Source organism: Pseudorca crassidens, chromosome 4 (assembly GCF_039906515.1).
Source record: "Pseudorca crassidens isolate mPseCra1 chromosome 4, mPseCra1.hap1, whole genome shotgun sequence".
Lineage (NCBI taxonomy): Eukaryota > Metazoa > Chordata > Mammalia > Artiodactyla > Delphinidae > Pseudorca > Pseudorca crassidens.
The window spans coordinates 147,730,032-147,753,050 of NC_090299.1; the positions used below are offsets into that span (position 1 = coordinate 147,730,032).

Below are 23,019 nucleotides of genomic sequence, written 5' to 3' on the forward strand. Positions count from 1 at the left end.
TCTTCAGCAACATGAATCACAACCAGAGCCTTGGTGGTTGACTTGGTCATTCTCATGACATTAATGCCTCTCCTCCTTTTGGCACGGACACGGACCTTCTCCCCATCAGCGGGATGTTTTTCAATTTTTGCGCACGCAGCATCTGAAGCACCTTCTTACATATATTACCTCCTTATACGTTTGGATGAGAGACAAAATTCACCTTGTGATATTGAAACTGAAAATGCAAGATACTTTCTCTCCAGGGCCCCCTGTAACTATTGCATGGGCACTTAGTATAGGCTCTGACAGGTTTATGCATCTGCTACAAACTTGGAATGGAAAGCTAGTGATATAACCCAGCAGGGTCCGTGGAGAAGGGTCTCTGGCAGCAGCGACAGCTGGGATCAGCAGGACCAGGGTTATTGTAATAGTACCAGTGTTACCGGCAGCCTCCGGAGTTATTACCAGCGGGGTCAGCAGTACAAGCCACAGTGTCTAATGCTTTGTAGTAGAATCAGTGGCTTCCAGGCTGAATGAGTTCTCCTGCATATGAAGCCATGTTTCCTAAAGACTTCAGTATAAGCTTCCTTTTTTTGGACAAAATATTGCTAGCTTCTCCAGCATCACTATGATATTTCCTTGTACAAAATCTTCAGTAGTAATCTTCACTGTGACATAGATCTACATGGGAAACTTTGTGCGAAATAAGAATGAATTTCTCCACTGAAAGGGGCAGGTCTAGGAAAATAAGCCATCGGAAAATGACTGAGAGGCTCTTGGGTTCTTTCCATGCTGAGAACAAGCAGAGAATATAGCATTTCCTTTACTTATATTTCAAGCAGATAAGGCCATAATCGTATACTCATGAATCTTACTCCACTGCTTGAAACTTTCAGTGGTTCATCATCAAACTGTAATGGAAGCAGGCTCTGTCCTTTCTTGGATTTTAAACTAGAATAATTAACTTAGCTTTTCTGGGCCTCATTTGCTCTTCTTTATTTTTTATATATTTTTTAAGGGGTAGAGAGTTTGTAATATCCATGAAAGATGTTTGTGATATGTATGATATATAATACATGAAATCCTGGTGCCAGAAAGGCACTCCGTAAAAATGAAGTTTATTCTCCTTAATTTGGCACTCAGAGGCCTTCACTTTAGATCGCGATCTGCCTTTCCAGTCTCTTCTCTTATCACTTCCCTTCCCTCTTCCTCTCTTCCAAATGCTTTGGTAACACCAGATTTTGAACATCATACCTTAATGCGCCACAAACAATTCCATACATCTACTCCTCTGTTCCCTCGGCCTGGAATGTGCTTCTCCCCTGTTTTCTTTTTCACTCTCCAAGGTCCACCTATGTCGTCCAGTACTTCCTCCACTTAGCTGTTAAGTTAGCCAGTGTTCCGAAGTTATATGACCTAAGTTCATGAGTTTGATTTCATTAGGATTTTTGGTGGCAAGGAGAAAAGATGTCAGAAAGGTGGGTGTATTGTAAGGATACAGGTGGCAATTAAGAGGCATCCAAGAAGGCCTGATAGGCAATAGGAGAGTCAGGATCCAAGCATGAGAGCAAGCATGAGAGCATGAGAGCAAGAGGGTTACGATCTTTCCCCCCAGCATCAGGAGTTCAATCATTTTCAGTTTTGTGCTCCACCATTAATGGACTTAAGCTTTCTCCTTATTCCTGCTTCTCTGTATTTTCCCGTCTGTTTTTGTTCAGATCATTCTGACATCTCTCTCCCTAAATATCCAAATTTACAGAGAGGGAAAATCAGATTAGACCCCAAGCCACCATCATTGTTCAGGCAGAGCCTTTGCAACACGCCTCCTCTGAGGCTGCTGGCCGACTTCCCTTGGGTTGGGCGCTCATCCCACACCATCACCTGTGGTGAGGCGGGCCATTGGAGTGGCTAGAACCTGGTCACCTATGTCTCAAGCAACCAGGAGGTCTGTGCAAGGGCAGTTCTCCTCTGAAGACGCTGTAGGTTGGTAGGAATCTGTGGGTTAATAAAGCCAGGTAAGTAATCCAGAGAGTCAGAGAACCCAAATGTAGGTGTGCAGATGGGCTACTTCAGAATCTCCTGGGATCCTTTTTAAAATACAGAACTTGGGGTTCACTCCAGATCTACTGAATTAAAATCTGAAGGGAGAGGCTTAGAGAACTATATATATTTTATCTCTGCAAGAGACCATAGCTTTGACATTATGAGGGAACAGAGCTATGTGAAGGATAGGAAGGGTCAGACTGAAGGTTAGGAAGTTTTCTTGATTCTCTGAATGAATTTGTAGGGGGATTTTGATTTGCTCTAGTGGCAGTGTGTGTGAAAACACATTTGAAAAGTGGAAGTGCTGAGGTGAGGTAGTTTCCTTCAAAGAAATACACTGTGAGGAATGTGTATCTCTGTAGTTTCCAGAGTTTACACTTATGACTGTCAGAGAGACCAGGAAGAACTAATGTTAAACCCAAACACCGTGAACTTTCCACATGGCCTTATACAAAAGCTGAGAGTTTGCTTCCTTTTTTTAACCTTATCTATAACAGGTATATTTAGTGAAATAGCATAAGCAACACGCAAAGTAACTTTATCAAAATGCTGCCTGAAGTATAAATAAAATTAAATTTTCAGGAAATAATTTAAGAAAATCTTTTGTTTTAATGGGAGAAAGCTAATAGACTATTTTGCAGTGTGTTAAAGGAAGAGTTGTTTCATATAAATATATCCTAAAAATTGACATCACTATAAAAAATAAGCACATACTTCTTCTGGATATTATTATCTTTATTACAAAACAAATATTTTATGTTGAGGTAACATTTCAAAGGGTATTTGGCAAAAATCAGTTGAATTCTATACACACAATTTTGCTATGTGCGACCCAGGCAAAGGACTCTGAGAACAGTTTTTCTAACATTGCACATAGACTGGTCTTAGAAAAAAGTAAGCTGAAAGTTGTCTATTTAAAGAGGAATTTTCTTTTTCCACTCTTCCCAAACCATTCCTCCATATCATCACCAGTGGGCAGGGAGGTGATGCTCACTGGAGCACCACAAAAAACATTGAAAAGTATAAATTAATTGAAAAAAAAGTTTTGCTTATCCAAAACACCTCACCATGCCATAATTTGAAAGTGCTTTCACAAACTAAATATTTATTCATACAGGATTTTCTATTGCCCGTACCAAGAATAAATAGAACTGTCTTTTCTTAAATGGAGAAATCCTATGCAATGCTCCAAGTCCAGTGTCTTTTCTGCTGTGAAGCCTTCTCCGATTCTCTAAGGCAAAGTTGGTCCCCGCTCTGTGCTCCCATGTGTTCTGTGCACACCTGTGTTATAGGACTCACCTCATTGGATAGTAGTAATTCTTGCTTTTGTCATACGTATCCCTCTTTCGCTTTATTTATCCCTCCATAAGCTCCTCAGGAGCAAGAAATAAGTCTTAACTTCTTTATATCCCCAGCACCTGGCACAGTGCCTGGTACCTAACAGAATCTCAGTAACTGTGTGTTAGGTTAACGAGTTAGGAACTATTTCAGCTGTGAAGCTATAATGCACATCTTTCCTTGCGTCAGGTCTCATTGAGGGTATTCTAGTGAAATTCCCCATTATTGAAACCTCTATGGTTTGGTGACATCCTAGAAAGAAGTATAAGGTCCAGTATTTCCTTTCATAAAGGAATGGTCTCTGGTTATTCTTCTGATACAAACATCAATAAATTACAGTTCTCATGATTTCCCTAGTCTCCAACCCCCAAGACACGTCTCTGTGAGAGGCACTCAGGAACGCCCGTGCTAGTAGCCGTCTTGGCAGTCATTGTCGTCCTGATCTCCGATGGGTTTGTTGTGATAAGCATCGACTGTCAACCTTCTGCTTTCTATCTCGGTGTTTCTGGACTGGATGTCTTCCTCGCTGCTTGATGTGCTCTCAGTTGAGTCGCTCTCTTCTTCTGATTTGCTGCTGTCCTGGGAATCGCTGCTCTGCTCCTCCTCAGACGGGCTGTCCTCCTGGCTTTCCCGGCTCTGGCTCTCTGTCGAGGCGCTGGGAGACCAGGGCTCCTCCTGGCTGGAACTGTTCTCCTCTTCGGTGGACTCCGGGCTTTCCTCCGAGGATCTGAGGCTCTCACTGGATTCGCTGTCGGTTTGCCCCTCTCTGGATCTGCTCTCTGAACTGGAGGGTTTATCCGAGCTGTCCTCATCACTGGAGTCACTGGAGTCCTGATCTTCTGAGTGACTGGTAACGTTATTGGGGTTGTCACCCCTGGACTCACGCACGACCTCTTCCTGAGATTCACTACTGCTTTCTTGAGAAGACAGGTCACCCTCTTCACTGGACTCACTGCTGGAGTCTTGGACGTCCTGACTGTCTTCTGGGGACTGACCCTCCTCGCTCTCTCGTTGAGATTCACTCTTGCTGTGTTCCCTGGATGGGCTGAGACCAGCTTCTTTGGAGTCGGGGTAGTCTGTGGAGTCACTCTTGCTTTCTTCCATGGTGTTGCTATCATGAAGCTCACCTCTGCCATCTTCCTCCGAGATGCGAGACATTCTGAAAAATTTCCTACTGGGATACCCCACTGACGGGCTTTCACCGGAACCCTGAGTCCTTGCTTGCCCATTGCTCCCTTTCGAATCTTTTGACTTGATGCTGGCCCTGCTTATTCTGGAATTGCTTCTCTCGCTCCTGAAGGTGTTGGGGTCCTCACTCTGCATTCCTTCATCATCAAACTCAGAGCCGTCCCCGTGGCTACCGACTCCCTCACTGTCGCCTCCCACCCACTGCTCTGCACTCTCGCTGCCTGGAGTGGAGTCACGTCCCTCAGGCCTGCTGTGCCCCTCGTCCTCACTGGCAAAGTCCCTGCTCTCACTGGTGGTGTCTTGAGCACTGTCTTCCCCCCGTGGGACACCATCCTCCGTGGACTGTGTGCTGTCAGTGGGGTCCTCACCGCTTCCGAGTCTGGAGTTCCCTCCTCGCCTCTCTTCGGGTCCTGGGCCATTGTCATCATCAGCTGAGGTGTCATCTCCGCTCTCGTCTTCATCATCATCTTTATCATCTCCTTCTTTTCCTCCGCTCCTAGAAAGGCCACCAGCTGGTCTATGAATGGATTGCGGATCATCAAGGCCCAGGCCCTCCTCTGATTCAGTGCTGTCACTGGGGTCTTCATTTACCTGGAGTTTGGGGTTAACAGACATGGTTAGGACCCCAGGAGCTGCTCTCAAGGGTGTTATTTAAGGCCCATCTAGGCTCTGTTTGCTTTCTTCTTCCTATGTCCCTCATCAGAGCCATTGAGCCAATTTTACGGCTCAATAATGTTTCAACCAGGGGTTAAAAAGGAAGGAAGAACAGTTGAAAGTCAAGTCGTTCCATTTTACATAGGCACAGTTCACTTAATGCTGCAAACATTTTCTCAAAAAGTTTTATAGAAATCACATTTATGGAACTCAATATTTAAGTGTGAGTCTTTAAAGGATACTTTCAGAGAATTTTTTGTAAATTAAAGAATTGGTTTGGCTTCCCTGGTGGCGCAGTGGTGGAGAGTCCGCCTGCCGATGCAGGGGACATGGGTTCGTGCCCCGGTCCAGGAAGATCCCATGTGCCGCAGAGTGGCTGGGCCCGTGAGCCATGGCCGCTGGGCCTGCGCCTCCGGAGCCTGTGCTCCACAACGGGAGAGGCCACAACAGTGAGAGGCCCGCGTACCGCAAAAAAAGAAAAAGAAAAAAAAAAAAAGAATTGGTTTATAATACTCACTCACCAAGTTGTTTGGTTTAAAACACAGTTTTTTTAAAATATTGGGTGATTTTTAAAATGACTCAAGTTTTTTTTTCTAATCAACTCTGGGGGGAAAAATGTATTAGGGCAGGCAGATGAAACCTTTAGCTAAAATGAAAGTATAATATTGTAGTAAGGTATAAATCTCACCAAAACCATGTTTGTAACTCATTTGCACAGGCACAGAGTTGCCTGTGGAAGGCTTAGCTGAGGAACTGTAGCTAGTGTGACCACCAAGGCAGCTTAGTTCCAAGTGTGAGCTCAGAGAGGTGATCCCCAGAAGTAAAACCATTGGATGCTCTTCTCAGATAAGGAAGGATAGTGAATCTTCATTCATCACGCTCTGGAAAAATCTGCTCTCTCTACCATATCCTATGACAGAACATTCTTGCCAACTTCTTTTTTTTTTCCCACATGTCCCTACTCATCAGTGTCTGAGTTTCCAGTCAGTACTACCGGGTGATGACACCTCTTCCCATCGCTAGGGTGTACACTGATCCATTGGAACTGAGCATCTATTTAGTTTTCCTAACCTCGATAGGCACATACTGTACCCCTCCCAAGATGCTATCATCCTCTGAGAGCCCAGAGAACACTGAGGCAATACATCACAACGTCCCCAGAAAAGAGCATTTTCCCAATTCTACACTTATAAATCTGTAAAATGTTCCTCTGACAATCTTTAGTAAATAGTGGTAAAAAGCCTAAATTCATTTTCCAACTGATTGAGTATCGAATGCAACATGGGTCAAAGTTTCAGGGAGAAACCTGGTTCCTAGAATGTCTGGAACCCCTCAGGGTTGAGATTGGTCAAAATGATAGGACAGAAGAGTGGGGAAGGGAGAGGGAAGGTGGGGACGGGAAAGAGGATAAGAAGAAGGAAGCTACCAAGTTTTCTATGAAAGTGATATAAGCTAAGTCAGCTTTTCTCTCTCCCAGGGCCACAGATGAGACTATTTTAAAGATGTCATTACTAAAGCAGCTGTCTCCTTAAAGGTTCCTCAGGGCGCTCCTATTCTCTCCTCCAACAGGATTCCGGGCCCAGAGGTGGTCTCCAGGCCCAGCAGGCATCTCACATTAACCAGAACTGTTTGCCCGATCTGAACTGCTCCAATTGTGAAACCAACATTTGAGATTTATGAGTGAGCTATTCCTCGTCTTCCAGAGTCTACGACTGTGTGTGTGTGTGTGTGTGTGTGTGCGTGTGCGTGTGTGTGTGTGTGTTCTCTTTAACTAGAGGGACATTTAGGGCCACATGTCTATCATCTGGCCCCAGTGATAAATATGGAATGAAGGGCATGTCTACCTCTGAATTCTCCCACTCATTTTTCCCTTCCTATTTTATGGGGCGATTTAGCCAGCATAACCAAAGGTTAGAAAATATTATATTTAGAACGGTCACTAGGTAATTTAATATAACATCATTTCCTTTGATTCCTAAGTAGCCTGGAAAGTTAAGAAAGGTTTGTTTAATTACCTGTTCCTTTGAGCTAACTTTACTTTCTTCTGATGACTCACTTCTCTCCTAAAAAGAAAAAGAAATGTTTATTTTTCATGTTCGTAATTGATGAATAAAGATAAAAATAGGACACACATCCATCGCTTGTGGTTTGGATTTACTACTTTCCAAACGGCCTGAGATGATGATAAGAGTGTGAAAGTGATTTCGTGAGATGTTTATGATAAAAAATCAATGAGATAGTTACCAAAGGTGGTGTTGGTGTCTGAGCCAAAAGACCCTGTAAAAAAGGAAGGAAGACAAGTTACTCTTTCACAGATGGATCATATCATTGAAAACATGTAGGATAATTTTAGGTTTTTTAGTATATTGATATCTATTTTGTATTCACATGAATATTAATGCTATTTTATAATGAAATGGCTAAACAATGAATGTCAGATGACCCGTGGCCTGAAAAGACCTTGTGATATAAAAAACCTAGAAGATTTTTGTATTTCCAACACTTAGACAAAAATACAACTTCTTTGAAGAAAAATATACAACCTAGAGGAAATGTAAGAGAGGAGAAACAGCGCTGGAACTCACAAACCCAGATTTAAGTCTCAGTTAGCTCCTTGGCTTGGGTTTTAGCCCTGAAAACTGTCTTGATGCTAGCGCTGAAATTCATGTGTTCCAGGAAACATCTAGTCTCAGGTAAACTGCGACGGTTGGTCACTCTACGTGAATTTGCACAATTCACTTCACCTATCTGATGTCAGTTTCTTATTTGTAAATTAAGAATATTAACCACCACTGTGCTTATTGTACATGGTTGCTGTGAGGATGAAATTGGCTAATGCCTATGGAAGCATCTTGAAAAGTATTCAATATGATATAAGCTGAAGAAGTGATCCATTTTGAGAACATCTACTTTATAAAATTCAATAGCGGACAAAACTGAATTGAAAAAGCCATTAAACCTTTCTTGAGTCACGTAAGATCACCAAAATAACACATGCTAAATCTGAAACTTAGTCATAGTTCTGATTTATTTCACTTTCTTTAATCTGATAAGAACTCTAAGAATGCCTGTACCACCTCTGGTGCCCTCTCCCCATCTACTCTCCCCCTCGCCTTGAACATGACCAAATTCCAAATCCCATGTGGCTCAAAGCCACTAAGCAATGGGTATGAAGACCCAGTGGAGCAGAGAGTAGCTGCTGTCAGCATGTCTTCAACAAGCCTCTCAGCAATGCTGGGCTGGGATAGCTCCTAGAGGAAGGACCTATCATCACTTAAAGTCTTTGCCCTGTGACACTGCAGCAGGCACCATGGCAGACTCTACCCCAGTCACTTAGCATCTGGAATTAGGAATGGAAGGGAGTGAGACACTGGTATTTTTCTCCTGCCAAGGCTAGACTTGAGAACACAGTGTGTTTGGGGAACTCAGGCTGAATGAAAGAAGGGATCCACAGCAGCTGCTTTTAAATAAACCAGCCTAAAGATATTCCTGATGAAAGTTCATGTAAGAAATCCTGCAATATCTATTCCAGCCTCAAGCAGCGGCAGGACCCCATCTCAGGCCTCTGACATTATCTGGCCATCACTAATATCATTGTGCCCTAGCTGTGTCATACCTAAAAGCCAGCAGGAAACAAGGTAATGAAAAAACATTCTGATTTAGGTTGAGATTTTAACCCTTCCTCCTAGAGTCAGCCCTTCATATCCATGGGTTCCACAACCACGGATCCAGCCAAGCTCAGATCAAAAATATTTTTGAGAAAAGGAAGAAAGAAAGAAAGAAAGAATGCTCCAGAAGTTTCCAAAAGGCAAAACTTGTATTTGCTGCACTCCAGCAAATATTTACATTGTATTAGGTATTATAAGCAATATAGAGATGATTTGAAGTACACATGAGGATGTATGCAGGTTACGTGCAAATACTACATCATTTTATATAAGGGTCTTGGGCATCCATGGATCTTGGTAACCGAGGGGGTCCTGGAACTAATTCCCTGCAGATACGGAGTGACAATTGTAGTTCCAATCTTGAAAATCTACTGACTTCCTAGACCTGGCCCCTTCGAGGGATGTAACACCCCAGCAAAGAATATGAATTCTGGAGTCAGAGCGACCTGGGTTCAAAGTCTGGCTCTAACAGTAATTAACCACATAACCTGGAGAGACTAGGTTACTCTCTGCGTCTCAACACAGAAAATACAACACCTAATTCACTAGGGGTGCTGTGAAGATTGAGAAAGTTAATACATGTGAAACGCACAGAACCGTGTCTGGCAGTGGTTGTTGAACTACTGAGAGTTAATAACGATTGGGTTATTCGGAGCCAACACTCAATAAACATTAGCTATCATTCCGAAGACCCTAGCATTCTCTCATTCTTCTTTCTCTTCTCACCTTCCGGGACTTGATCTCCTAACCTCCTGCCTACCAGACATCTGATAAAACAGACTTCTAGCCCGAATCCTTCAAGGACAATCTTGGTTCACTGTCATCCATCCCCTTGCGCTACTATAAGACCAATCACAAAAATAATGCTAAAGGAGAAAATGCTTCCTCACCAAATTATACTATTAAGTTGGAGTTGAAGCATTATATGAACTACATTTTCTTATAAGAACTAGAAATTATAGCCCTTACTCCCTATATCTTAGGTTATTCATGTGTTCATTAAGTCAGTAGTAGTTTCAACATTTGCAGTGAAGCCATCTTGGTTATACTAATAACATATTAAAATAAAAATATTTCAAAAAAATCTTTTCTACTCACCTTCCATTCTTCAGAGCTCTTAGATTCAGTATTTTGATACCTGGCTACCTAGAAAATTCAGCACAAGTGGTCGGCCCACAGAAATTTCCAAAGCAGCAGCTATTAGCACTTCACATACTTAGGAGGAATATTAGTCAAATTTTAGCACGCATCAGAATCACCGGGAGGCCTTGTTAAAACACAGATAGCTGTGCCCTATCCCTGGAGAGTCTGGTTTAGTAGGTCTGATGGAGGACCTAGGAACTTACATTTCTAACAAGGTCTTAGTTGGTGCTACTGGTCTGGGGGATGACGCTTTGAGAACCACTCTTACGAGGAAGAAACATGAGCAGCCTAACTATACGAACGGCAAGTGAACAGAACAAGGAATTATTCGGATGATATTTTAAAGAAAAGAGCTTCCTAATAAGCTACATTTTCATCTGACTGGAACATACACAGCCACTTTGGCTTATAGCCAATGCAATTTGTGCAGTTTTAGGTATAAACAGTTTTTTTTTCCATGCATCCCTACCCTGATACTTACTGGGAGAGCACAGGACAATCCCCACAAGAACATAAGCAGGATGCTGGTCCTCATTGCTGGGTATGTCACCTCTACCTGTGATGAAAGACAGAAGATGCTTTTCTCCACCCTCAAGAAACATAGAACCTTCAACTTTTTAACACCTTCTTTCTATTAAAAAAAATAATAAACTCATCCAAATGTCCATCAACTGAAGAATGGATAAACAAAATGCACTCTATCCATACAGTGGAATATTATTCAGCCATGAAAAGGAATGGAGTGCTGATACATGCTACAAAGTAGAGGAACCTTGCAAACATTATACTGAATGAAAGAAGCCAGACACAAAAGACCACATATTGTATGATTCCATTCATATGAAAAATCCACAATAGGCAAATCTATAGAGACAGAAAGTAAGTGTTTGCCTCGGGCTGGAGGAGATGAGCTGTTGGGGTGACAACTAAGGGGTGAATTTTGAACATAATGAAAATGTTCTAAAGCTGACTTTGGTGAAGGTGGAATAACTCTTGTGAATGTATGAAAAACCATTGAACGGTATACTTCAAATGGGTGAGGTATACGATGTGTGAATTATATCTCAATAAAGCTGTTTTTAAAAAACCTCACTCCGAAGAGATAAATTGAAAACTTTTCAATGAGGAGCTCTGTAAACACTTCTTCACTAACACATAAACTATGACAAATGGAGGAAAAGTTAAGAAAAAGCAATAGAGAAATTTCTGACCATTCACTTTTTTTCTTTTTAACATCTTTATTGGAGTATAATTGCTTTACAGTGGTGTGTTAGTTTCTGCTTTATAACAAAGTGAATCAGCTATACATATATCCCCATATCCCCTCCCTCTTGCGTCTCCCTCCCACCTTCCCTATCCCACCACCTCTAGGTGGTCACAAAGCACCGAGCTGATCTCCCAGTGCTATGCGGCTGCTTCCCACTAGCTATCTAATGTGGCAGAATGGACTGGCAAATATCTTCCGACCAAAAAACTACATTTATTGATAACATTCATACCATTGATACCATTGATAGGTGGTGGGCATTTGTCTTCACACACACACACAGGGCTCCTCATTCACATTTATAACCACATAATAACGTCTAGACAAAATAGCTTGGTTTTGCATTTTTTCTTCATCTTCAAGGGATGCACTATGGCAGGCTTCATATTACAGCTCCAGAAAGCATTTAATATCCTCTGTGCTACTTTTAGTCATACATTATACATGATTATGCTAATTTTTTAAAGTGTCATTCACAATACTGAAGGATTCAGAGAAGATTAGAGGTTTGGGATACACTTGTGAATCACACTGAGAGAAACCTGCCAAATCAAACTGTATTTTCCTGGAGGGTGGCTTCATTTCACACTTCAAGAACTGGTGGTTTGGAAAACAATTTGTTCTATATCTAAAAATAGATGTCCTAGATGCTAATGTAAAAAGTTATTGAAATGATTTAAAAGGAAAATAATTTGCCCTGCACTCGTAAGCCCTGGGGCTGTCCTAACAGACTGGTCAGATGGACATCCGTATACTCTGCGGAAAATCCTGCTGGCTGATTTCAGACCTCACTTTTGCTGATTTGTGTCTTTAAATGTTAAATATATACTATGCCAGTGACAAAAGATCTAAGCCAGAGATCCCCAACCTTGGTTGTATATCAGTATCACCTGGGGAGATTTAAAGCAATACCAGTGCACAAACCCACCACGGGTAATAAATCAGTTCACTGGGGGTGGGAACAAGCATGGGTTTGTTTTTAAGGTGCTCCAAATGATTTTAACCTCTGATCTAGGAAATAATAGTACCTTGCTCAATAATGTCTGAATACACTGAATAATGACTGAAACATTGGGCTCAGGAAGTCACCTAATCTTATTTTTAAAATTTATTCAAGAAAACAGTAGAAATCCTAAGATAAGGAGACTGAGAAGGTTCCTCATTTCTACCTTCATAAAGCTCAAATGGTCCAATAGAGCCTCTCTTTTATCTTGAGTGTTATTCCTCGTCAACACAGCTATTCTTTGTGTTATTTTCTTTATTCTAATTAGCATACTTCATATCAGTCCTTGTGTGTTGATATTATTTTTATTTCTTTTTCAAATCTTTCCCCTAATATCAACAGAGAAAACATATGAAAATGTTCAGCTGCCCCTAAAACGAGCCTAATTAAACAGATATTACTTCTGAAGGGAACCAGAATATCCCATCCCAAAATATGCCTCTTTGACATAAAAATTATTTTGAGCTGAAGGCACTCAAGAGACTGCAGATGCAAGAAGGGTGCTCTGATCTTCCTTCTTTTTCCCGGAAGTGGGAGATGATAAATCTCCCACGTGAAATGTGCCCTCCCTCTCTTAGGAGGAGGGAAGACATTCTCATCACCAGAGATGGAGTCAAGACTGAGGGAAGTCCATGCAAAGAAATCTTGTTAAACTAACCTGATCTTCCTGGTTACTTCTCCACAATCTACTGCCCCTGTGTCTTGTCAATCCTTCACAAATGTACTGTTTCTTTGCCTAAAAGGTGTAAAAGCTTCCACTCCGGTCACTTCTTCACGTCCTCATTCTCTTGTGAAGGTGCGCACATACATGTAAAAATTTTAACAAAACGTGTATGCTTTTCTCCTGTTCCTCTGTCTTATGCCAGTTTAATTCTTAGGCTCAGCCAGAGACCCCAAGAGGACAGAGGAAAACTTTTCCTCCCCTACACTTCCCTTTAGTTCCCGTAATCAAAACATTTTCTTTTAAGTTCTCAGGTTCATTGCTTAAGGAAAGGAAAGTTTCTCCCAAATACGACACTCTCAAAATAACTGTGTACCGACGGTTTTGGCTTCATAGGTCATGAGGTGGCTCACCATTTTCATTTTCAAAGTGAAATTTGAATAGAGTGATAATCTCATGGTGCTCTAAAAGCCAGCAAATGTTCCAAGAAGTCAACAAATATTGTTCTCCTCTTGTATTTTCTTTTGTTTCTCGCTTATCTAAATAACAAAAAAAAAAAATGCTCTACACCAATGAATGTTGTGTGTTTTATGAAGGAAGTGTGTGCTTCCAGTGCTCAGTTTCTCAGGGGTGTAATATTATGAAACATAAGGAAGATGCAGTAACTCGCTCGTGCTTCTAGAAATAACATTTAGCACCCCGACTCAAAGTCATAATTTTCCAAGTGGAAGTCTGGCAAACTAAAATAAAATACAGCCTGAGGTCCCGAGAGAGCCGGTGTTGCCAACCATAGAATAGAGTCTGCTATCAAGCATTACAGAAAGTCAGAGCTCAAGCACTATACGTGTTAGGTTCTCAATTAGTATTTTTGATAAGAATAATTATACTTGTGTGAAGTGTATTCCAAACGAGAGCTCCAAACTTTCATAAGCGTTTTACCTACCACCCCAAAAAGAGTAGAAGCAGATACGCAGTAGCCCTATTCTGAGTCATAAATGAGCAAAATGGCTACAAGCCTAAAAGATGAGACCAGAACCCTACGTTCTTCTTCAGTGATTGGTAAATGTCATTTCTACATCACACGTGCTGTCATGCTACAATGAGAACATGTAACAAAAGGACATCAACAACCTCAATTTGAGTTCCACCTGTATGGAAGGTAGTGTGTGTATCAGAGCTTTTCAACCTTTATGAGTTGTTCTCCCGGAATTGAAAAATCCAGATTGCTTGGGGTCTGGAGAAGTGGACTGCAGTCCCTTCTCTCTCTGGCCACCCTCAAGTGTAGCCAGAACTTCTTTGTGCTCTCAAGTAAGAGACCTTGTTCCAGACCTTCCTCAGAGTCAATATTCACTTTTAAAGTATATATTTTCTTTTATGTAAACAAAGATGAAAGAGGTAGGCTAAAGAAAGGAAATGAAAGACTTGAAAAATCATAAGTTCAATGTATCATGCTTAGTTTGCTTATTTTTGACCTCATGTTGTCATCCTTAATAATACTTATGAATAATGTATCCATTTATTAGCAGTCAATAAATAGCTGTTGAGAACATCCTGTGTGCCAGGCACTGTTCTAGGTGCTTGAGTATTCAACAATGTGTGATAATGATAATATGCTTGTCTAAACAAAAGCAAAATTACCCAGAACCCAACTAACCAGAACCTCCATTAGCTAGAATTTATTTCTTTATTACTCTTCGAAAATAAAGTGGAATTTGGCCAGGACGTGAATTCTATCACGAATTCAGAAAACCAAATAAATAAATCAATAAAAATTTCCTTGAGGATATGGGGAGGGGGAAGGGTAAGCTGGGACAAAGCGAGAGAGAGGCATGGACATATATACACTACCAAACGTAAGGTAGGTAGCTAGCGGGAAGCAGCCGCATAGCACAGGGAGATCGGCTCGGTGCTTTGTGACCGCCTGGAGGGGTGGGATAGGGAGGGTGGGAGGGAGGGAGATGCAAGAGGGAGGGGATATGGGGATATATGTATATGTATAGCTGGTTCACTTTGTTATAAAGCAGAAACTAACACACCATTGTAAAGCAATTATACTCCAATAAAGATGTAAAAAAAAAAAAAAAATTCCAAACATTCCAATTGTAATTGTCTCGAGGTCAGTTATAATCAATCCCATGTTATATGCTTTCAACCACAGTAAAATAACACCTAGGTGTCCCCAAATTAAAGATAGATGTGGGAGGACACACGGCATCTGAGACGCATTGGTCCACATCACCATTTGGGGGATTTCTTGCGGACTAATACCCGATAGAAAATTGTTTGTTTGTTTAAATATTTTAACCAACCAGATCGAAGTAGCATAGTCTACTTGGCCCTCAGTTAAACAGAAAGTATGGCTCACCAGAACTTATAGCTCTTGAAGAAGAGGAGTGCCTGAAGTGTTGCTATTACACGTGGGATCTTCTAGATGTCATGCAGAAAGCATTGCATGACCACAGCTCCCACTCTGCTGTGGAAGACAGACACTTCTGATACAGATGAAGAAGTGGAATAAATGCAGCAAATAAAAATACACGTGGGCAGGGGTATATATATGCCTAAGTCTTCTACACTAGGAAAGGTTTTTTAAAAGACAGTTATATTCAACATTTACTGACCTCTGACTGTTTGCAAGGCATCATGCTAACATGAAGACCCAGCCAGACAATAGAAAAGCAGTATAATTATCCCAGCCATGGTTTGTTTCAGTAGTCTTAGCATCTCCTTTCAGCTACTCAGTTCATAAGGAATACTATTGGATGAATAGCATTATCTGATTTTCAACTTAAGGGACCATATTTAGAAAGTTCTGCCAGTCTAGTTTACATTCTTTTATAACATCTTGTAGGCCATGAGCATACCTATATCCATAAAATCTAAATGTAAAAGCTGTATTTGTTTTGATAATTAAAGAAAAACTTCAGAATGACCTTCCATCTGCCTCCTAATTAGTAAAATTTCCCTTTCAGAATACCATGCAGAGATCTAATTAAAGTATTACTGAGAAGAACACCTGTCTCTATTGACTTAACCTGTCATTTTAAAGTCATTATTTACTGTGGCATAAACAACTGGAACAAAATGGAATCGTTTTTACCCAAGGCACAGCTCTCCCCAACTTTCTCTGCATGACATAATGCTGCTCAACACGTAGGCATACTTAATATTTTCCAAACAACACGGCAGAAGTCATTAAAAAAAATTAAACAATGAGAATGTCTTACCTTCTTCAGTTTCACAAAGACTTTGCCCCAAATGTCTCAACAATCAGGCTGATGTTCTCACAGAGGAAATCTGTGACAATGAAGCCACTCTTGTGTTGACGTTCTGAACACTTCTCTGATGGTGCAGGAATTTAAACTCTGCTTCGGCTCTTCCCAGCCAATCAGCTGCGGCCTGGGGGTGACTGACATCACAAGGTGTGACCGGGACTCCAGTACACCCACACTTCCTCCAGCTTACAGAAGCAGATTTTCCCTAAAAAGCTCTTGTGGTTCCCAAATGACTAGACTAGTTTCAATTAAATTGAAGATCTTCCTAAAGCTTTATTTTGATTTCTAAATATATGTCATTCACATCCATGCAGGCTTATGAGCATTATAAACAATGACAATGTCTTCCACCCACTTGCAGATCCCAGCAGACACAAGGATGGGAAAAGGAGAGTCAAGGAGTAGGTAGAAAGTTTCCTGTTAATGTACATTTCCAGGTTGCACATGAAGAACCTACTAAAATACTAGATTTGCCTAAATTGTTGGTGTTGAGAAGATGGGTTTCATTCTTGCCCTTTTCATCTTTTAACAACCTCCATTACTCATCTCCTTTTCCTCTCATCTCCCTACCCTCCTATACACACAAAGGTCCAAAATTCTTACTAATCTAACGAAGTAGCCCCTTACAGAATTCTGTGGTGATTGGAAATGTTAAAGCACCTCCCTAAGTAACTTTCATTTTTAATTGAAAATAATTTAAATCCAGCACTTCATGACTCCCCTCAACTGCCTGCCACATTTTGGTTTTAACGCTGGTGACTCTGAAATCAGTATTGGATTAAAAGAAAGACTAGTTGGGCAGCATCTGGAGAAACCAATTTCCAAGGGATTTTCTGCCATTCCTGAAAAAGTAATGAAATGAATAAAATGGTATTGACCAGGACTCTTCAGAGAGTGTGCTGAAAGTTGTGTAGGGAGTTGGAAATGAGGTGGGCAACTCCCAAGGAGCATGCTCAGGTAACAGTAGAAAGACCACTGGACAAATATTTAAAGAACAGAAGCCACCTGAATTTAACTTCCTCAAGAGTGGGGATGTTTCCTTTAATTCCTGGTGTATATTGTCCTAATATCTAGGTGCCTGGGTCATAATAAACACTCAATAAACAGTTTTATGAATGAATGAGTGGCTTTTAAATGGGCCAGACTATTAGCTTGCCTGCAGTACCCACGTGATTCACTCTGACTTTTTTTGAAAGAGTTATGATTGTTGGAAATTTTAATTGATGCTCCTACCAACCTGGTTCTGGAGAATTGGGGTGCCCGGCGTTATCCAGGAAACTAACATCTAACTCATGGGTTTTTAACTTTCTCACTGTGAACTGCGATGCGGTTGGGGCAGAAAATGTGGAGAGGAGAGTCTATTTTCATACAGGGCTGATTAACAGACCAAAGTTCATAGGCGGAAGCTGTAAATTCCCTATGTTCTGTTCTGGTTCTGAATTACATTTCCTGTTGGTTTCATAGGTCTTGACTGAGGTCTATCCTAGAAGAAACTTATAATCTAATGTCAGAGCGGATTCTGGGAAGGTTTTGGCAAAGGGTATTACAGGACGTTGTTTTAGGATCTCTCCAATTCCCACATAAAAACAGACAGAGCAACTAGATAACAAAACTGAAAACCATGGACAACATGTACAACAAAACTAAATGTTTTAGTTCTATTGCTGCCTTAAAAACCATTTCACTGGGCTTCCCTGGTGGCACAGTGGTTGAGCGTCCGCCTGCCGATGCAGGGGACACGGGTTCGTGTCCCAGTCATGGAAGATCCCACATGCCGCGGAGCGGCTGGGCCCATGAGCCATGGCCGCTGAGCCTGCGCGTCCGGAGCCTGTGCTCCGCAACGGGAGAGGCCACGACAGTGAGAGGCCCGCATACCGCAAAAAAAAAAAAAAAAAAAAAAATTTCACTACTTTATATCTTAAAACAACAACTATTTTGTTATCTCTCATAGCTAGGACTGCAGTCTTCTGGGGACTCAATGAAACAGAATAGTCAATATCGCTCTCATATAGTTGTTTCTGGGGAGCTGGAATGGTTATTCTGAGCACTTTAGTTCTCCCTCCCATGGCCTCTCCTTGTGGCTTGGCCTTTTCACATGGTGGCTGGAGTCCAAGAGCTGCCTGAATGTCACTGTCTCCATATTCTAATGGCCAAATCAACCACAGGGCCATCTCAGATTCAGAAGGAGAAATCGTCTCTATCTTTTGATGTGAAGAGCAGAATGAATGTATAGGGAGCAGAGGAAATGTTGAGGCCATTTTAGAGATTGGTTACCACACTACATGACAGGTTGTAGCCACAAACTCCAAACAAAGTGGCTGAGGACAAGCCACCAACTGCCACAATTCCTACATCATCTGTGCAGGACTAAGCAGAGAGAAGCAGCAGGACAGCTGATGGACATGCAAACAGGAAACACCAACATAGTCAATAATCGTTGCTGGTAGGTGCGAAGGGAACATAATAAAATTTGAAGGATCTGGAGCAGTCTGGCCCCTAAAAATTCTGAAAACAGACACCACAGCTGCCTTCCAGGACAGACCCACGTAGAGGAGAAACTGCTGGGAGTGGAATAAAAATTGCACAGAATATGTAAAGTAGAGAAGGCACAAATAAGTGTGGGAGAGGGAAATGGATGCAGCAAGTCTTAGAAAGCAAGCTGCTATATTTTTTAACACAATATGAGAACCAGAGAAGAGGGTGAAAGCTACCCTGAGCTATATCTCCTTCCAAAAGTTGAGGAAAACCAATTTCATATAAAAACAGTGAAAAGCTATGAAGTTTAGATTAGAGCAGAAAACAAACAACCTTATAGACAATGAAAGCATGCTGAGAATACATCAAAATTGTGACGTTGTATTTTAAAAATAGCAAAAAGACATTATGAAAATGGCACAGTAGATGAAAAACAATATAAATTAGAATAATTCAGAAATTATTAAAGTCATGAAAATTTTGAAAGAAGAGAAAAATTTTGAAAATGAAGACTAAACTAAAAGGAACAAAAGAAGGAATAAACACAACAGATAATTCCTTAAGAGAACTAGAAGGCAAAAAAAAAAGGAGGAAAATGTTTTAAATTTAAAAGAAATGAGGGGCGGACCTTCAAAATGGCAGAGGAGTAAGAAGTGGAGATCACCTTCCTCCCCACAAATACATCAAAAATACATCTACATGTGGAACAATTCCTACAGAACACCAACTGAACACTGACAGAAGACCTCAGACTTCCAAAAACGAAACGATTAAAATGTCCACAAAATTTCACACCCCCATGCTCTATAAAGCAAATCATGTGGCTGACAGGGTCTTGGTGCTCCGGCTGAGTGTCAGGCCTGAGGCTCTGAGGTGGGAGAGCCAAGATCAGGACATAGGTCCACCAGAGACCTCCAGGCTCCATGCAATATCAAACGGCAAAAGCTCTCCCAGAGATCTCCAACTCAATACTAAGACCCAGCTCCACTCAACAGCCAGCAAGCTACAGTGCTGGACACCCTATGCCAAACAACTAGCAAGACAAGGACAAAAACCCACCCATTAGCAGACAGGCTGCCTAAAATCATAATAGCGTCACAGTCACCCCAAAACACACCACCGGACTTGGTGCTCCCCGCCAGAAGGACAAGATCCAGCCTCATCCACCAGAACACAGGCACCAGTCCCCTCCACCAGGAAGCCTACACAACCCACTGAACCAACCTTAGCCACTGGGGGCAGTCACCAAAAACAATGAGAACTACAAACCTGCAGGCTGCAAAGAGGAGACCCCAAACACAGTAAGTGAAGCAAAATGAAAAGACAGAGAAACACACAGCGGATGAAGGAGCAAGGTAAAAACCCACCAAACCAAACAAATGAAGAGGAAATAGGCAGTCTACCTGGAAAAGAAATCACAGTAATGAGAGAAAAGATGATCCAAAATCTTGGAAATAAAATGGAGAAAATACAAGAAATGTTTAACAAGGAGAACTAAAGAGCAAACAATGATGTACAACACAATAAATGAAGTTAAAAATTCTCTAGAAAGAATCAGTAGCAGAATAACCAAGGCAGAAGAACGGATAAGTGGCCTGGAAGTTAAAATAGTGGAAATAACTACCACAGAGCAGAATAAAGAAAGAAGAATGAAAAGAATTGAGGACAGTCTCAGAGACCTCTGGGACAACATTAAACACACCAACATTCAAATTATAGGGTTCCCAGAAGAAGAAGAGAAAAAGAAAGAGACTGAGAAAATATTTGAAGAGATTATATTTGAAAACTTCCCTAATACGGGAAAGGAAATACTCAATTAAGTCCAGGAAGTGCAGAGAGTCCCACAGTGGATAAGTCCAAGGAGAAACATGCCAAGACACATATTAATCAAGCTATCAAAAATTAAATACAAAGAAAAAAATATTAAAAGCAGCAATGGAAAAACAACAAATAACGTACAAGGGAATCCCCATAAGATTAACAGTTGATCTTTCAGCATAAACTCTGCAAGCCAGAAGGGAGTGACAGGACATATTTAAAGTGATGAAAGGGAAAAAATTACAACCAAGATTACTCTACCCAGCAAAGATCTCATCCAGATTTGACGGAGAAATTAAAACCTTTACAGATAAGCAAAAGCTAAGACAATTCAGTACCACCAAACCAGCTTTACAACAAATGCTAAAGGAACTTCTCTAGACAGGAAACACAAGAGAAGGAAAAGACCTACAAAAACAAGTCCAAAACAATTAAGAAAATGGTAATAGGAGCATACATAACGATAATTACCTTAAACATAAATGGATTAAATGCTCCAACCAAAAGAGATAGACTGGCTGAATGGATACAAAAACAAGACCCATATATATGCTCTCTACAAGCGACCCACTTCAGACCCAGGGACACATACAGATTGAAGGTAAGGGGATGGAAAAAGATACTCCATGGAAATAGAAGTCATAAGAAAGCTGGAGTAGCAATTCTCATATCAGACAAAATAGACTTTAAAATAAAGACTATTACAACAGACAAAAAATGATATTACATAATGATCGAGGGATCAATCCAAGAAGAAGATATAACAATTGTAAATATTTATGCACCCAACATAGGAGCATCTCAATACATAAGGCAAATGTTAACAGCCATAAAAGGGGAAATTGAAAATAATGCAATCATAGTAAGGGACTTTAACACCCCACTTTCACCAATGGACAGATCACCCAAAATGAAAATAAATAAGGAAACACAAGCTTTAAATGATACCTTAAACAAAATGGAGTTAATTGATATTTACAGGGCATTCCATCCAAAAACAACAGAATACACTTTCTTCTCAAGTGTTCATGGAACATTCTCCAAGATAGATCACATCTTGGGTCACAAATCAATCCTTGGTAAATTTAAGAAAATTGAAATCATATCAAGTACCTTTTCTGACCACAACTCTATGAAACCAGATATCAATTACATGAAAAACTGTGTAAAAAATACAAACACATGGAGGCTAAACAATTCGCTAATAAATAACCAGGAGATCAATGAAGAAATCAAAGAGGAAATAAAAAGAAACCTAGAAACAAATGACAATGAAAGCATGAAGACCCAAAACCTATGGGATGCAGTAAAAGCAGTTTTAAGAGGGAAGTTTATAGCAATACAATCTTACCTCAAGAAACAAGAAAAATCTCAAATAAACAACCTAACCTTACACCTAAAGCAATTAGTGAAAGAAGAACAACAACAAAAAAAACCCCCCAAATTTAGCAGAAGGAAAGAAATCATAAAGATCAGATCAGAATTAAATGAAAAAGAAACGAAGGAAAAAATAGCAAAGATCAATAAAACTAAAAGCTGGTTCTTTGAGAAGATAAACAACATTGATAAACCATTAGCCAGACTCATCAAGAAAAAAAGAGAGAAGACTCAAATCAACAGAATTAGAAATGAAAAAGAAGTAACAACTGTAGAAATACAAAGGATCATGAGAGATTACTACAAGCAGCTATATGCCAATACAATGGACAACGTGAAAGAAATGCACAAATTCTTACAAAACCACAACATTCTGAGATGGGACCAGGAAGAAATAGAAAATATAAACAGACAAATTAGAAGCACTGAAATTGAAACTGTGATTAAAAATCTTCCAACAAACAAAAGTCCAGGACCAGATGGCTTCACAGGAAAATTCTATCAAACACTTAGATAAGAGCTAACAGCTATCCTTCTCAAACTCTTCCAAAATATAGCAGAGGGAGGAACACTCCCAAACTCATTCTACGAGGCCACCATCACCCTGATACCAAAACCAGACAAAGATGTCACAAAAAAAAGAAAACTACAGGCCAATATCACTGATGAACATAGATGCAAAAATCCTCAACAAAATACTAGCAAACAGAATCCAACAGCACATTAAAAGGATCATACACCATGATCAAGTGGGGTTTATCCCAGGAATGCAAGCATTCTTCAATATACGCAAATCAATCAACATGATACAGCATATTAACAAACGAAAGGAGAAAAACCATATGATCATCTCAATAGATGCAGAGAAAGCTTTCAACAAAATTCAACACCCATTTATGATAAAAACCCTCTAGAAAGTAGGCAGAGAGGGAACCTTCCTCAACATAATAAAGGTCATGTATGACAAACCCACAGCCAACATCGTCCTCAATGGTGAAAAGCTGAAAGCATTTCCACCAAAATCAGGAACAAGACAAGGTTGCCCACTCTCACCACTATTATTCAACATAGGTTTGGAAGTTTTAACCACAGCAATCAGAGAAGAAAAAGAAATAAAAGGAATACAA

General features: G+C 40.6%; 1 protein-coding gene and 1 long non-coding RNA gene across 4 annotated transcripts in view; one reads left to right on the top strand and one right to left on the bottom strand.

Moving 5' to 3' along the window:
• LOC137224064 (uncharacterized) overlaps positions 1-23,019 on the top strand; it is a 273,848-nt gene that overhangs the window by 229,553 nt on the left and 21,276 nt on the right. The window lies entirely within an intron of this gene.
• On the bottom strand, positions 2,748-20,258 carry DMP1 (dentin matrix acidic phosphoprotein 1). Of its 3 annotated transcripts, XM_067737007.1 has the most exons (7): positions 16,175-20,258; positions 15,313-15,420; positions 10,498-10,572; positions 9,972-10,019; positions 7,450-7,482; positions 7,221-7,268; positions 2,748-5,142 (listed from the first exon to the last, which is right to left on the bottom strand). In XM_067737007.1, exons 3-7 carry the CDS (start codon positions 10,549-10,551, stop codon positions 3,772-3,774), a joined length of 1,554 nt encoding a protein of 517 aa, XP_067593108.1. In that variant the 5' UTR covers positions 10,552-10,572; positions 15,313-15,420; positions 16,175-20,258; the 3' UTR covers positions 2,748-3,771. The 3 variants fall into 3 exon arrangements, with proteins under 3 accessions (XP_067593108.1, XP_067593107.1, XP_067593110.1); XM_067737006.1 differs by lacking the exon at positions 15,313-15,420; XM_067737009.1 differs by lacking the exon at positions 16,175-20,258 and having other exon boundaries at positions 15,313-16,130.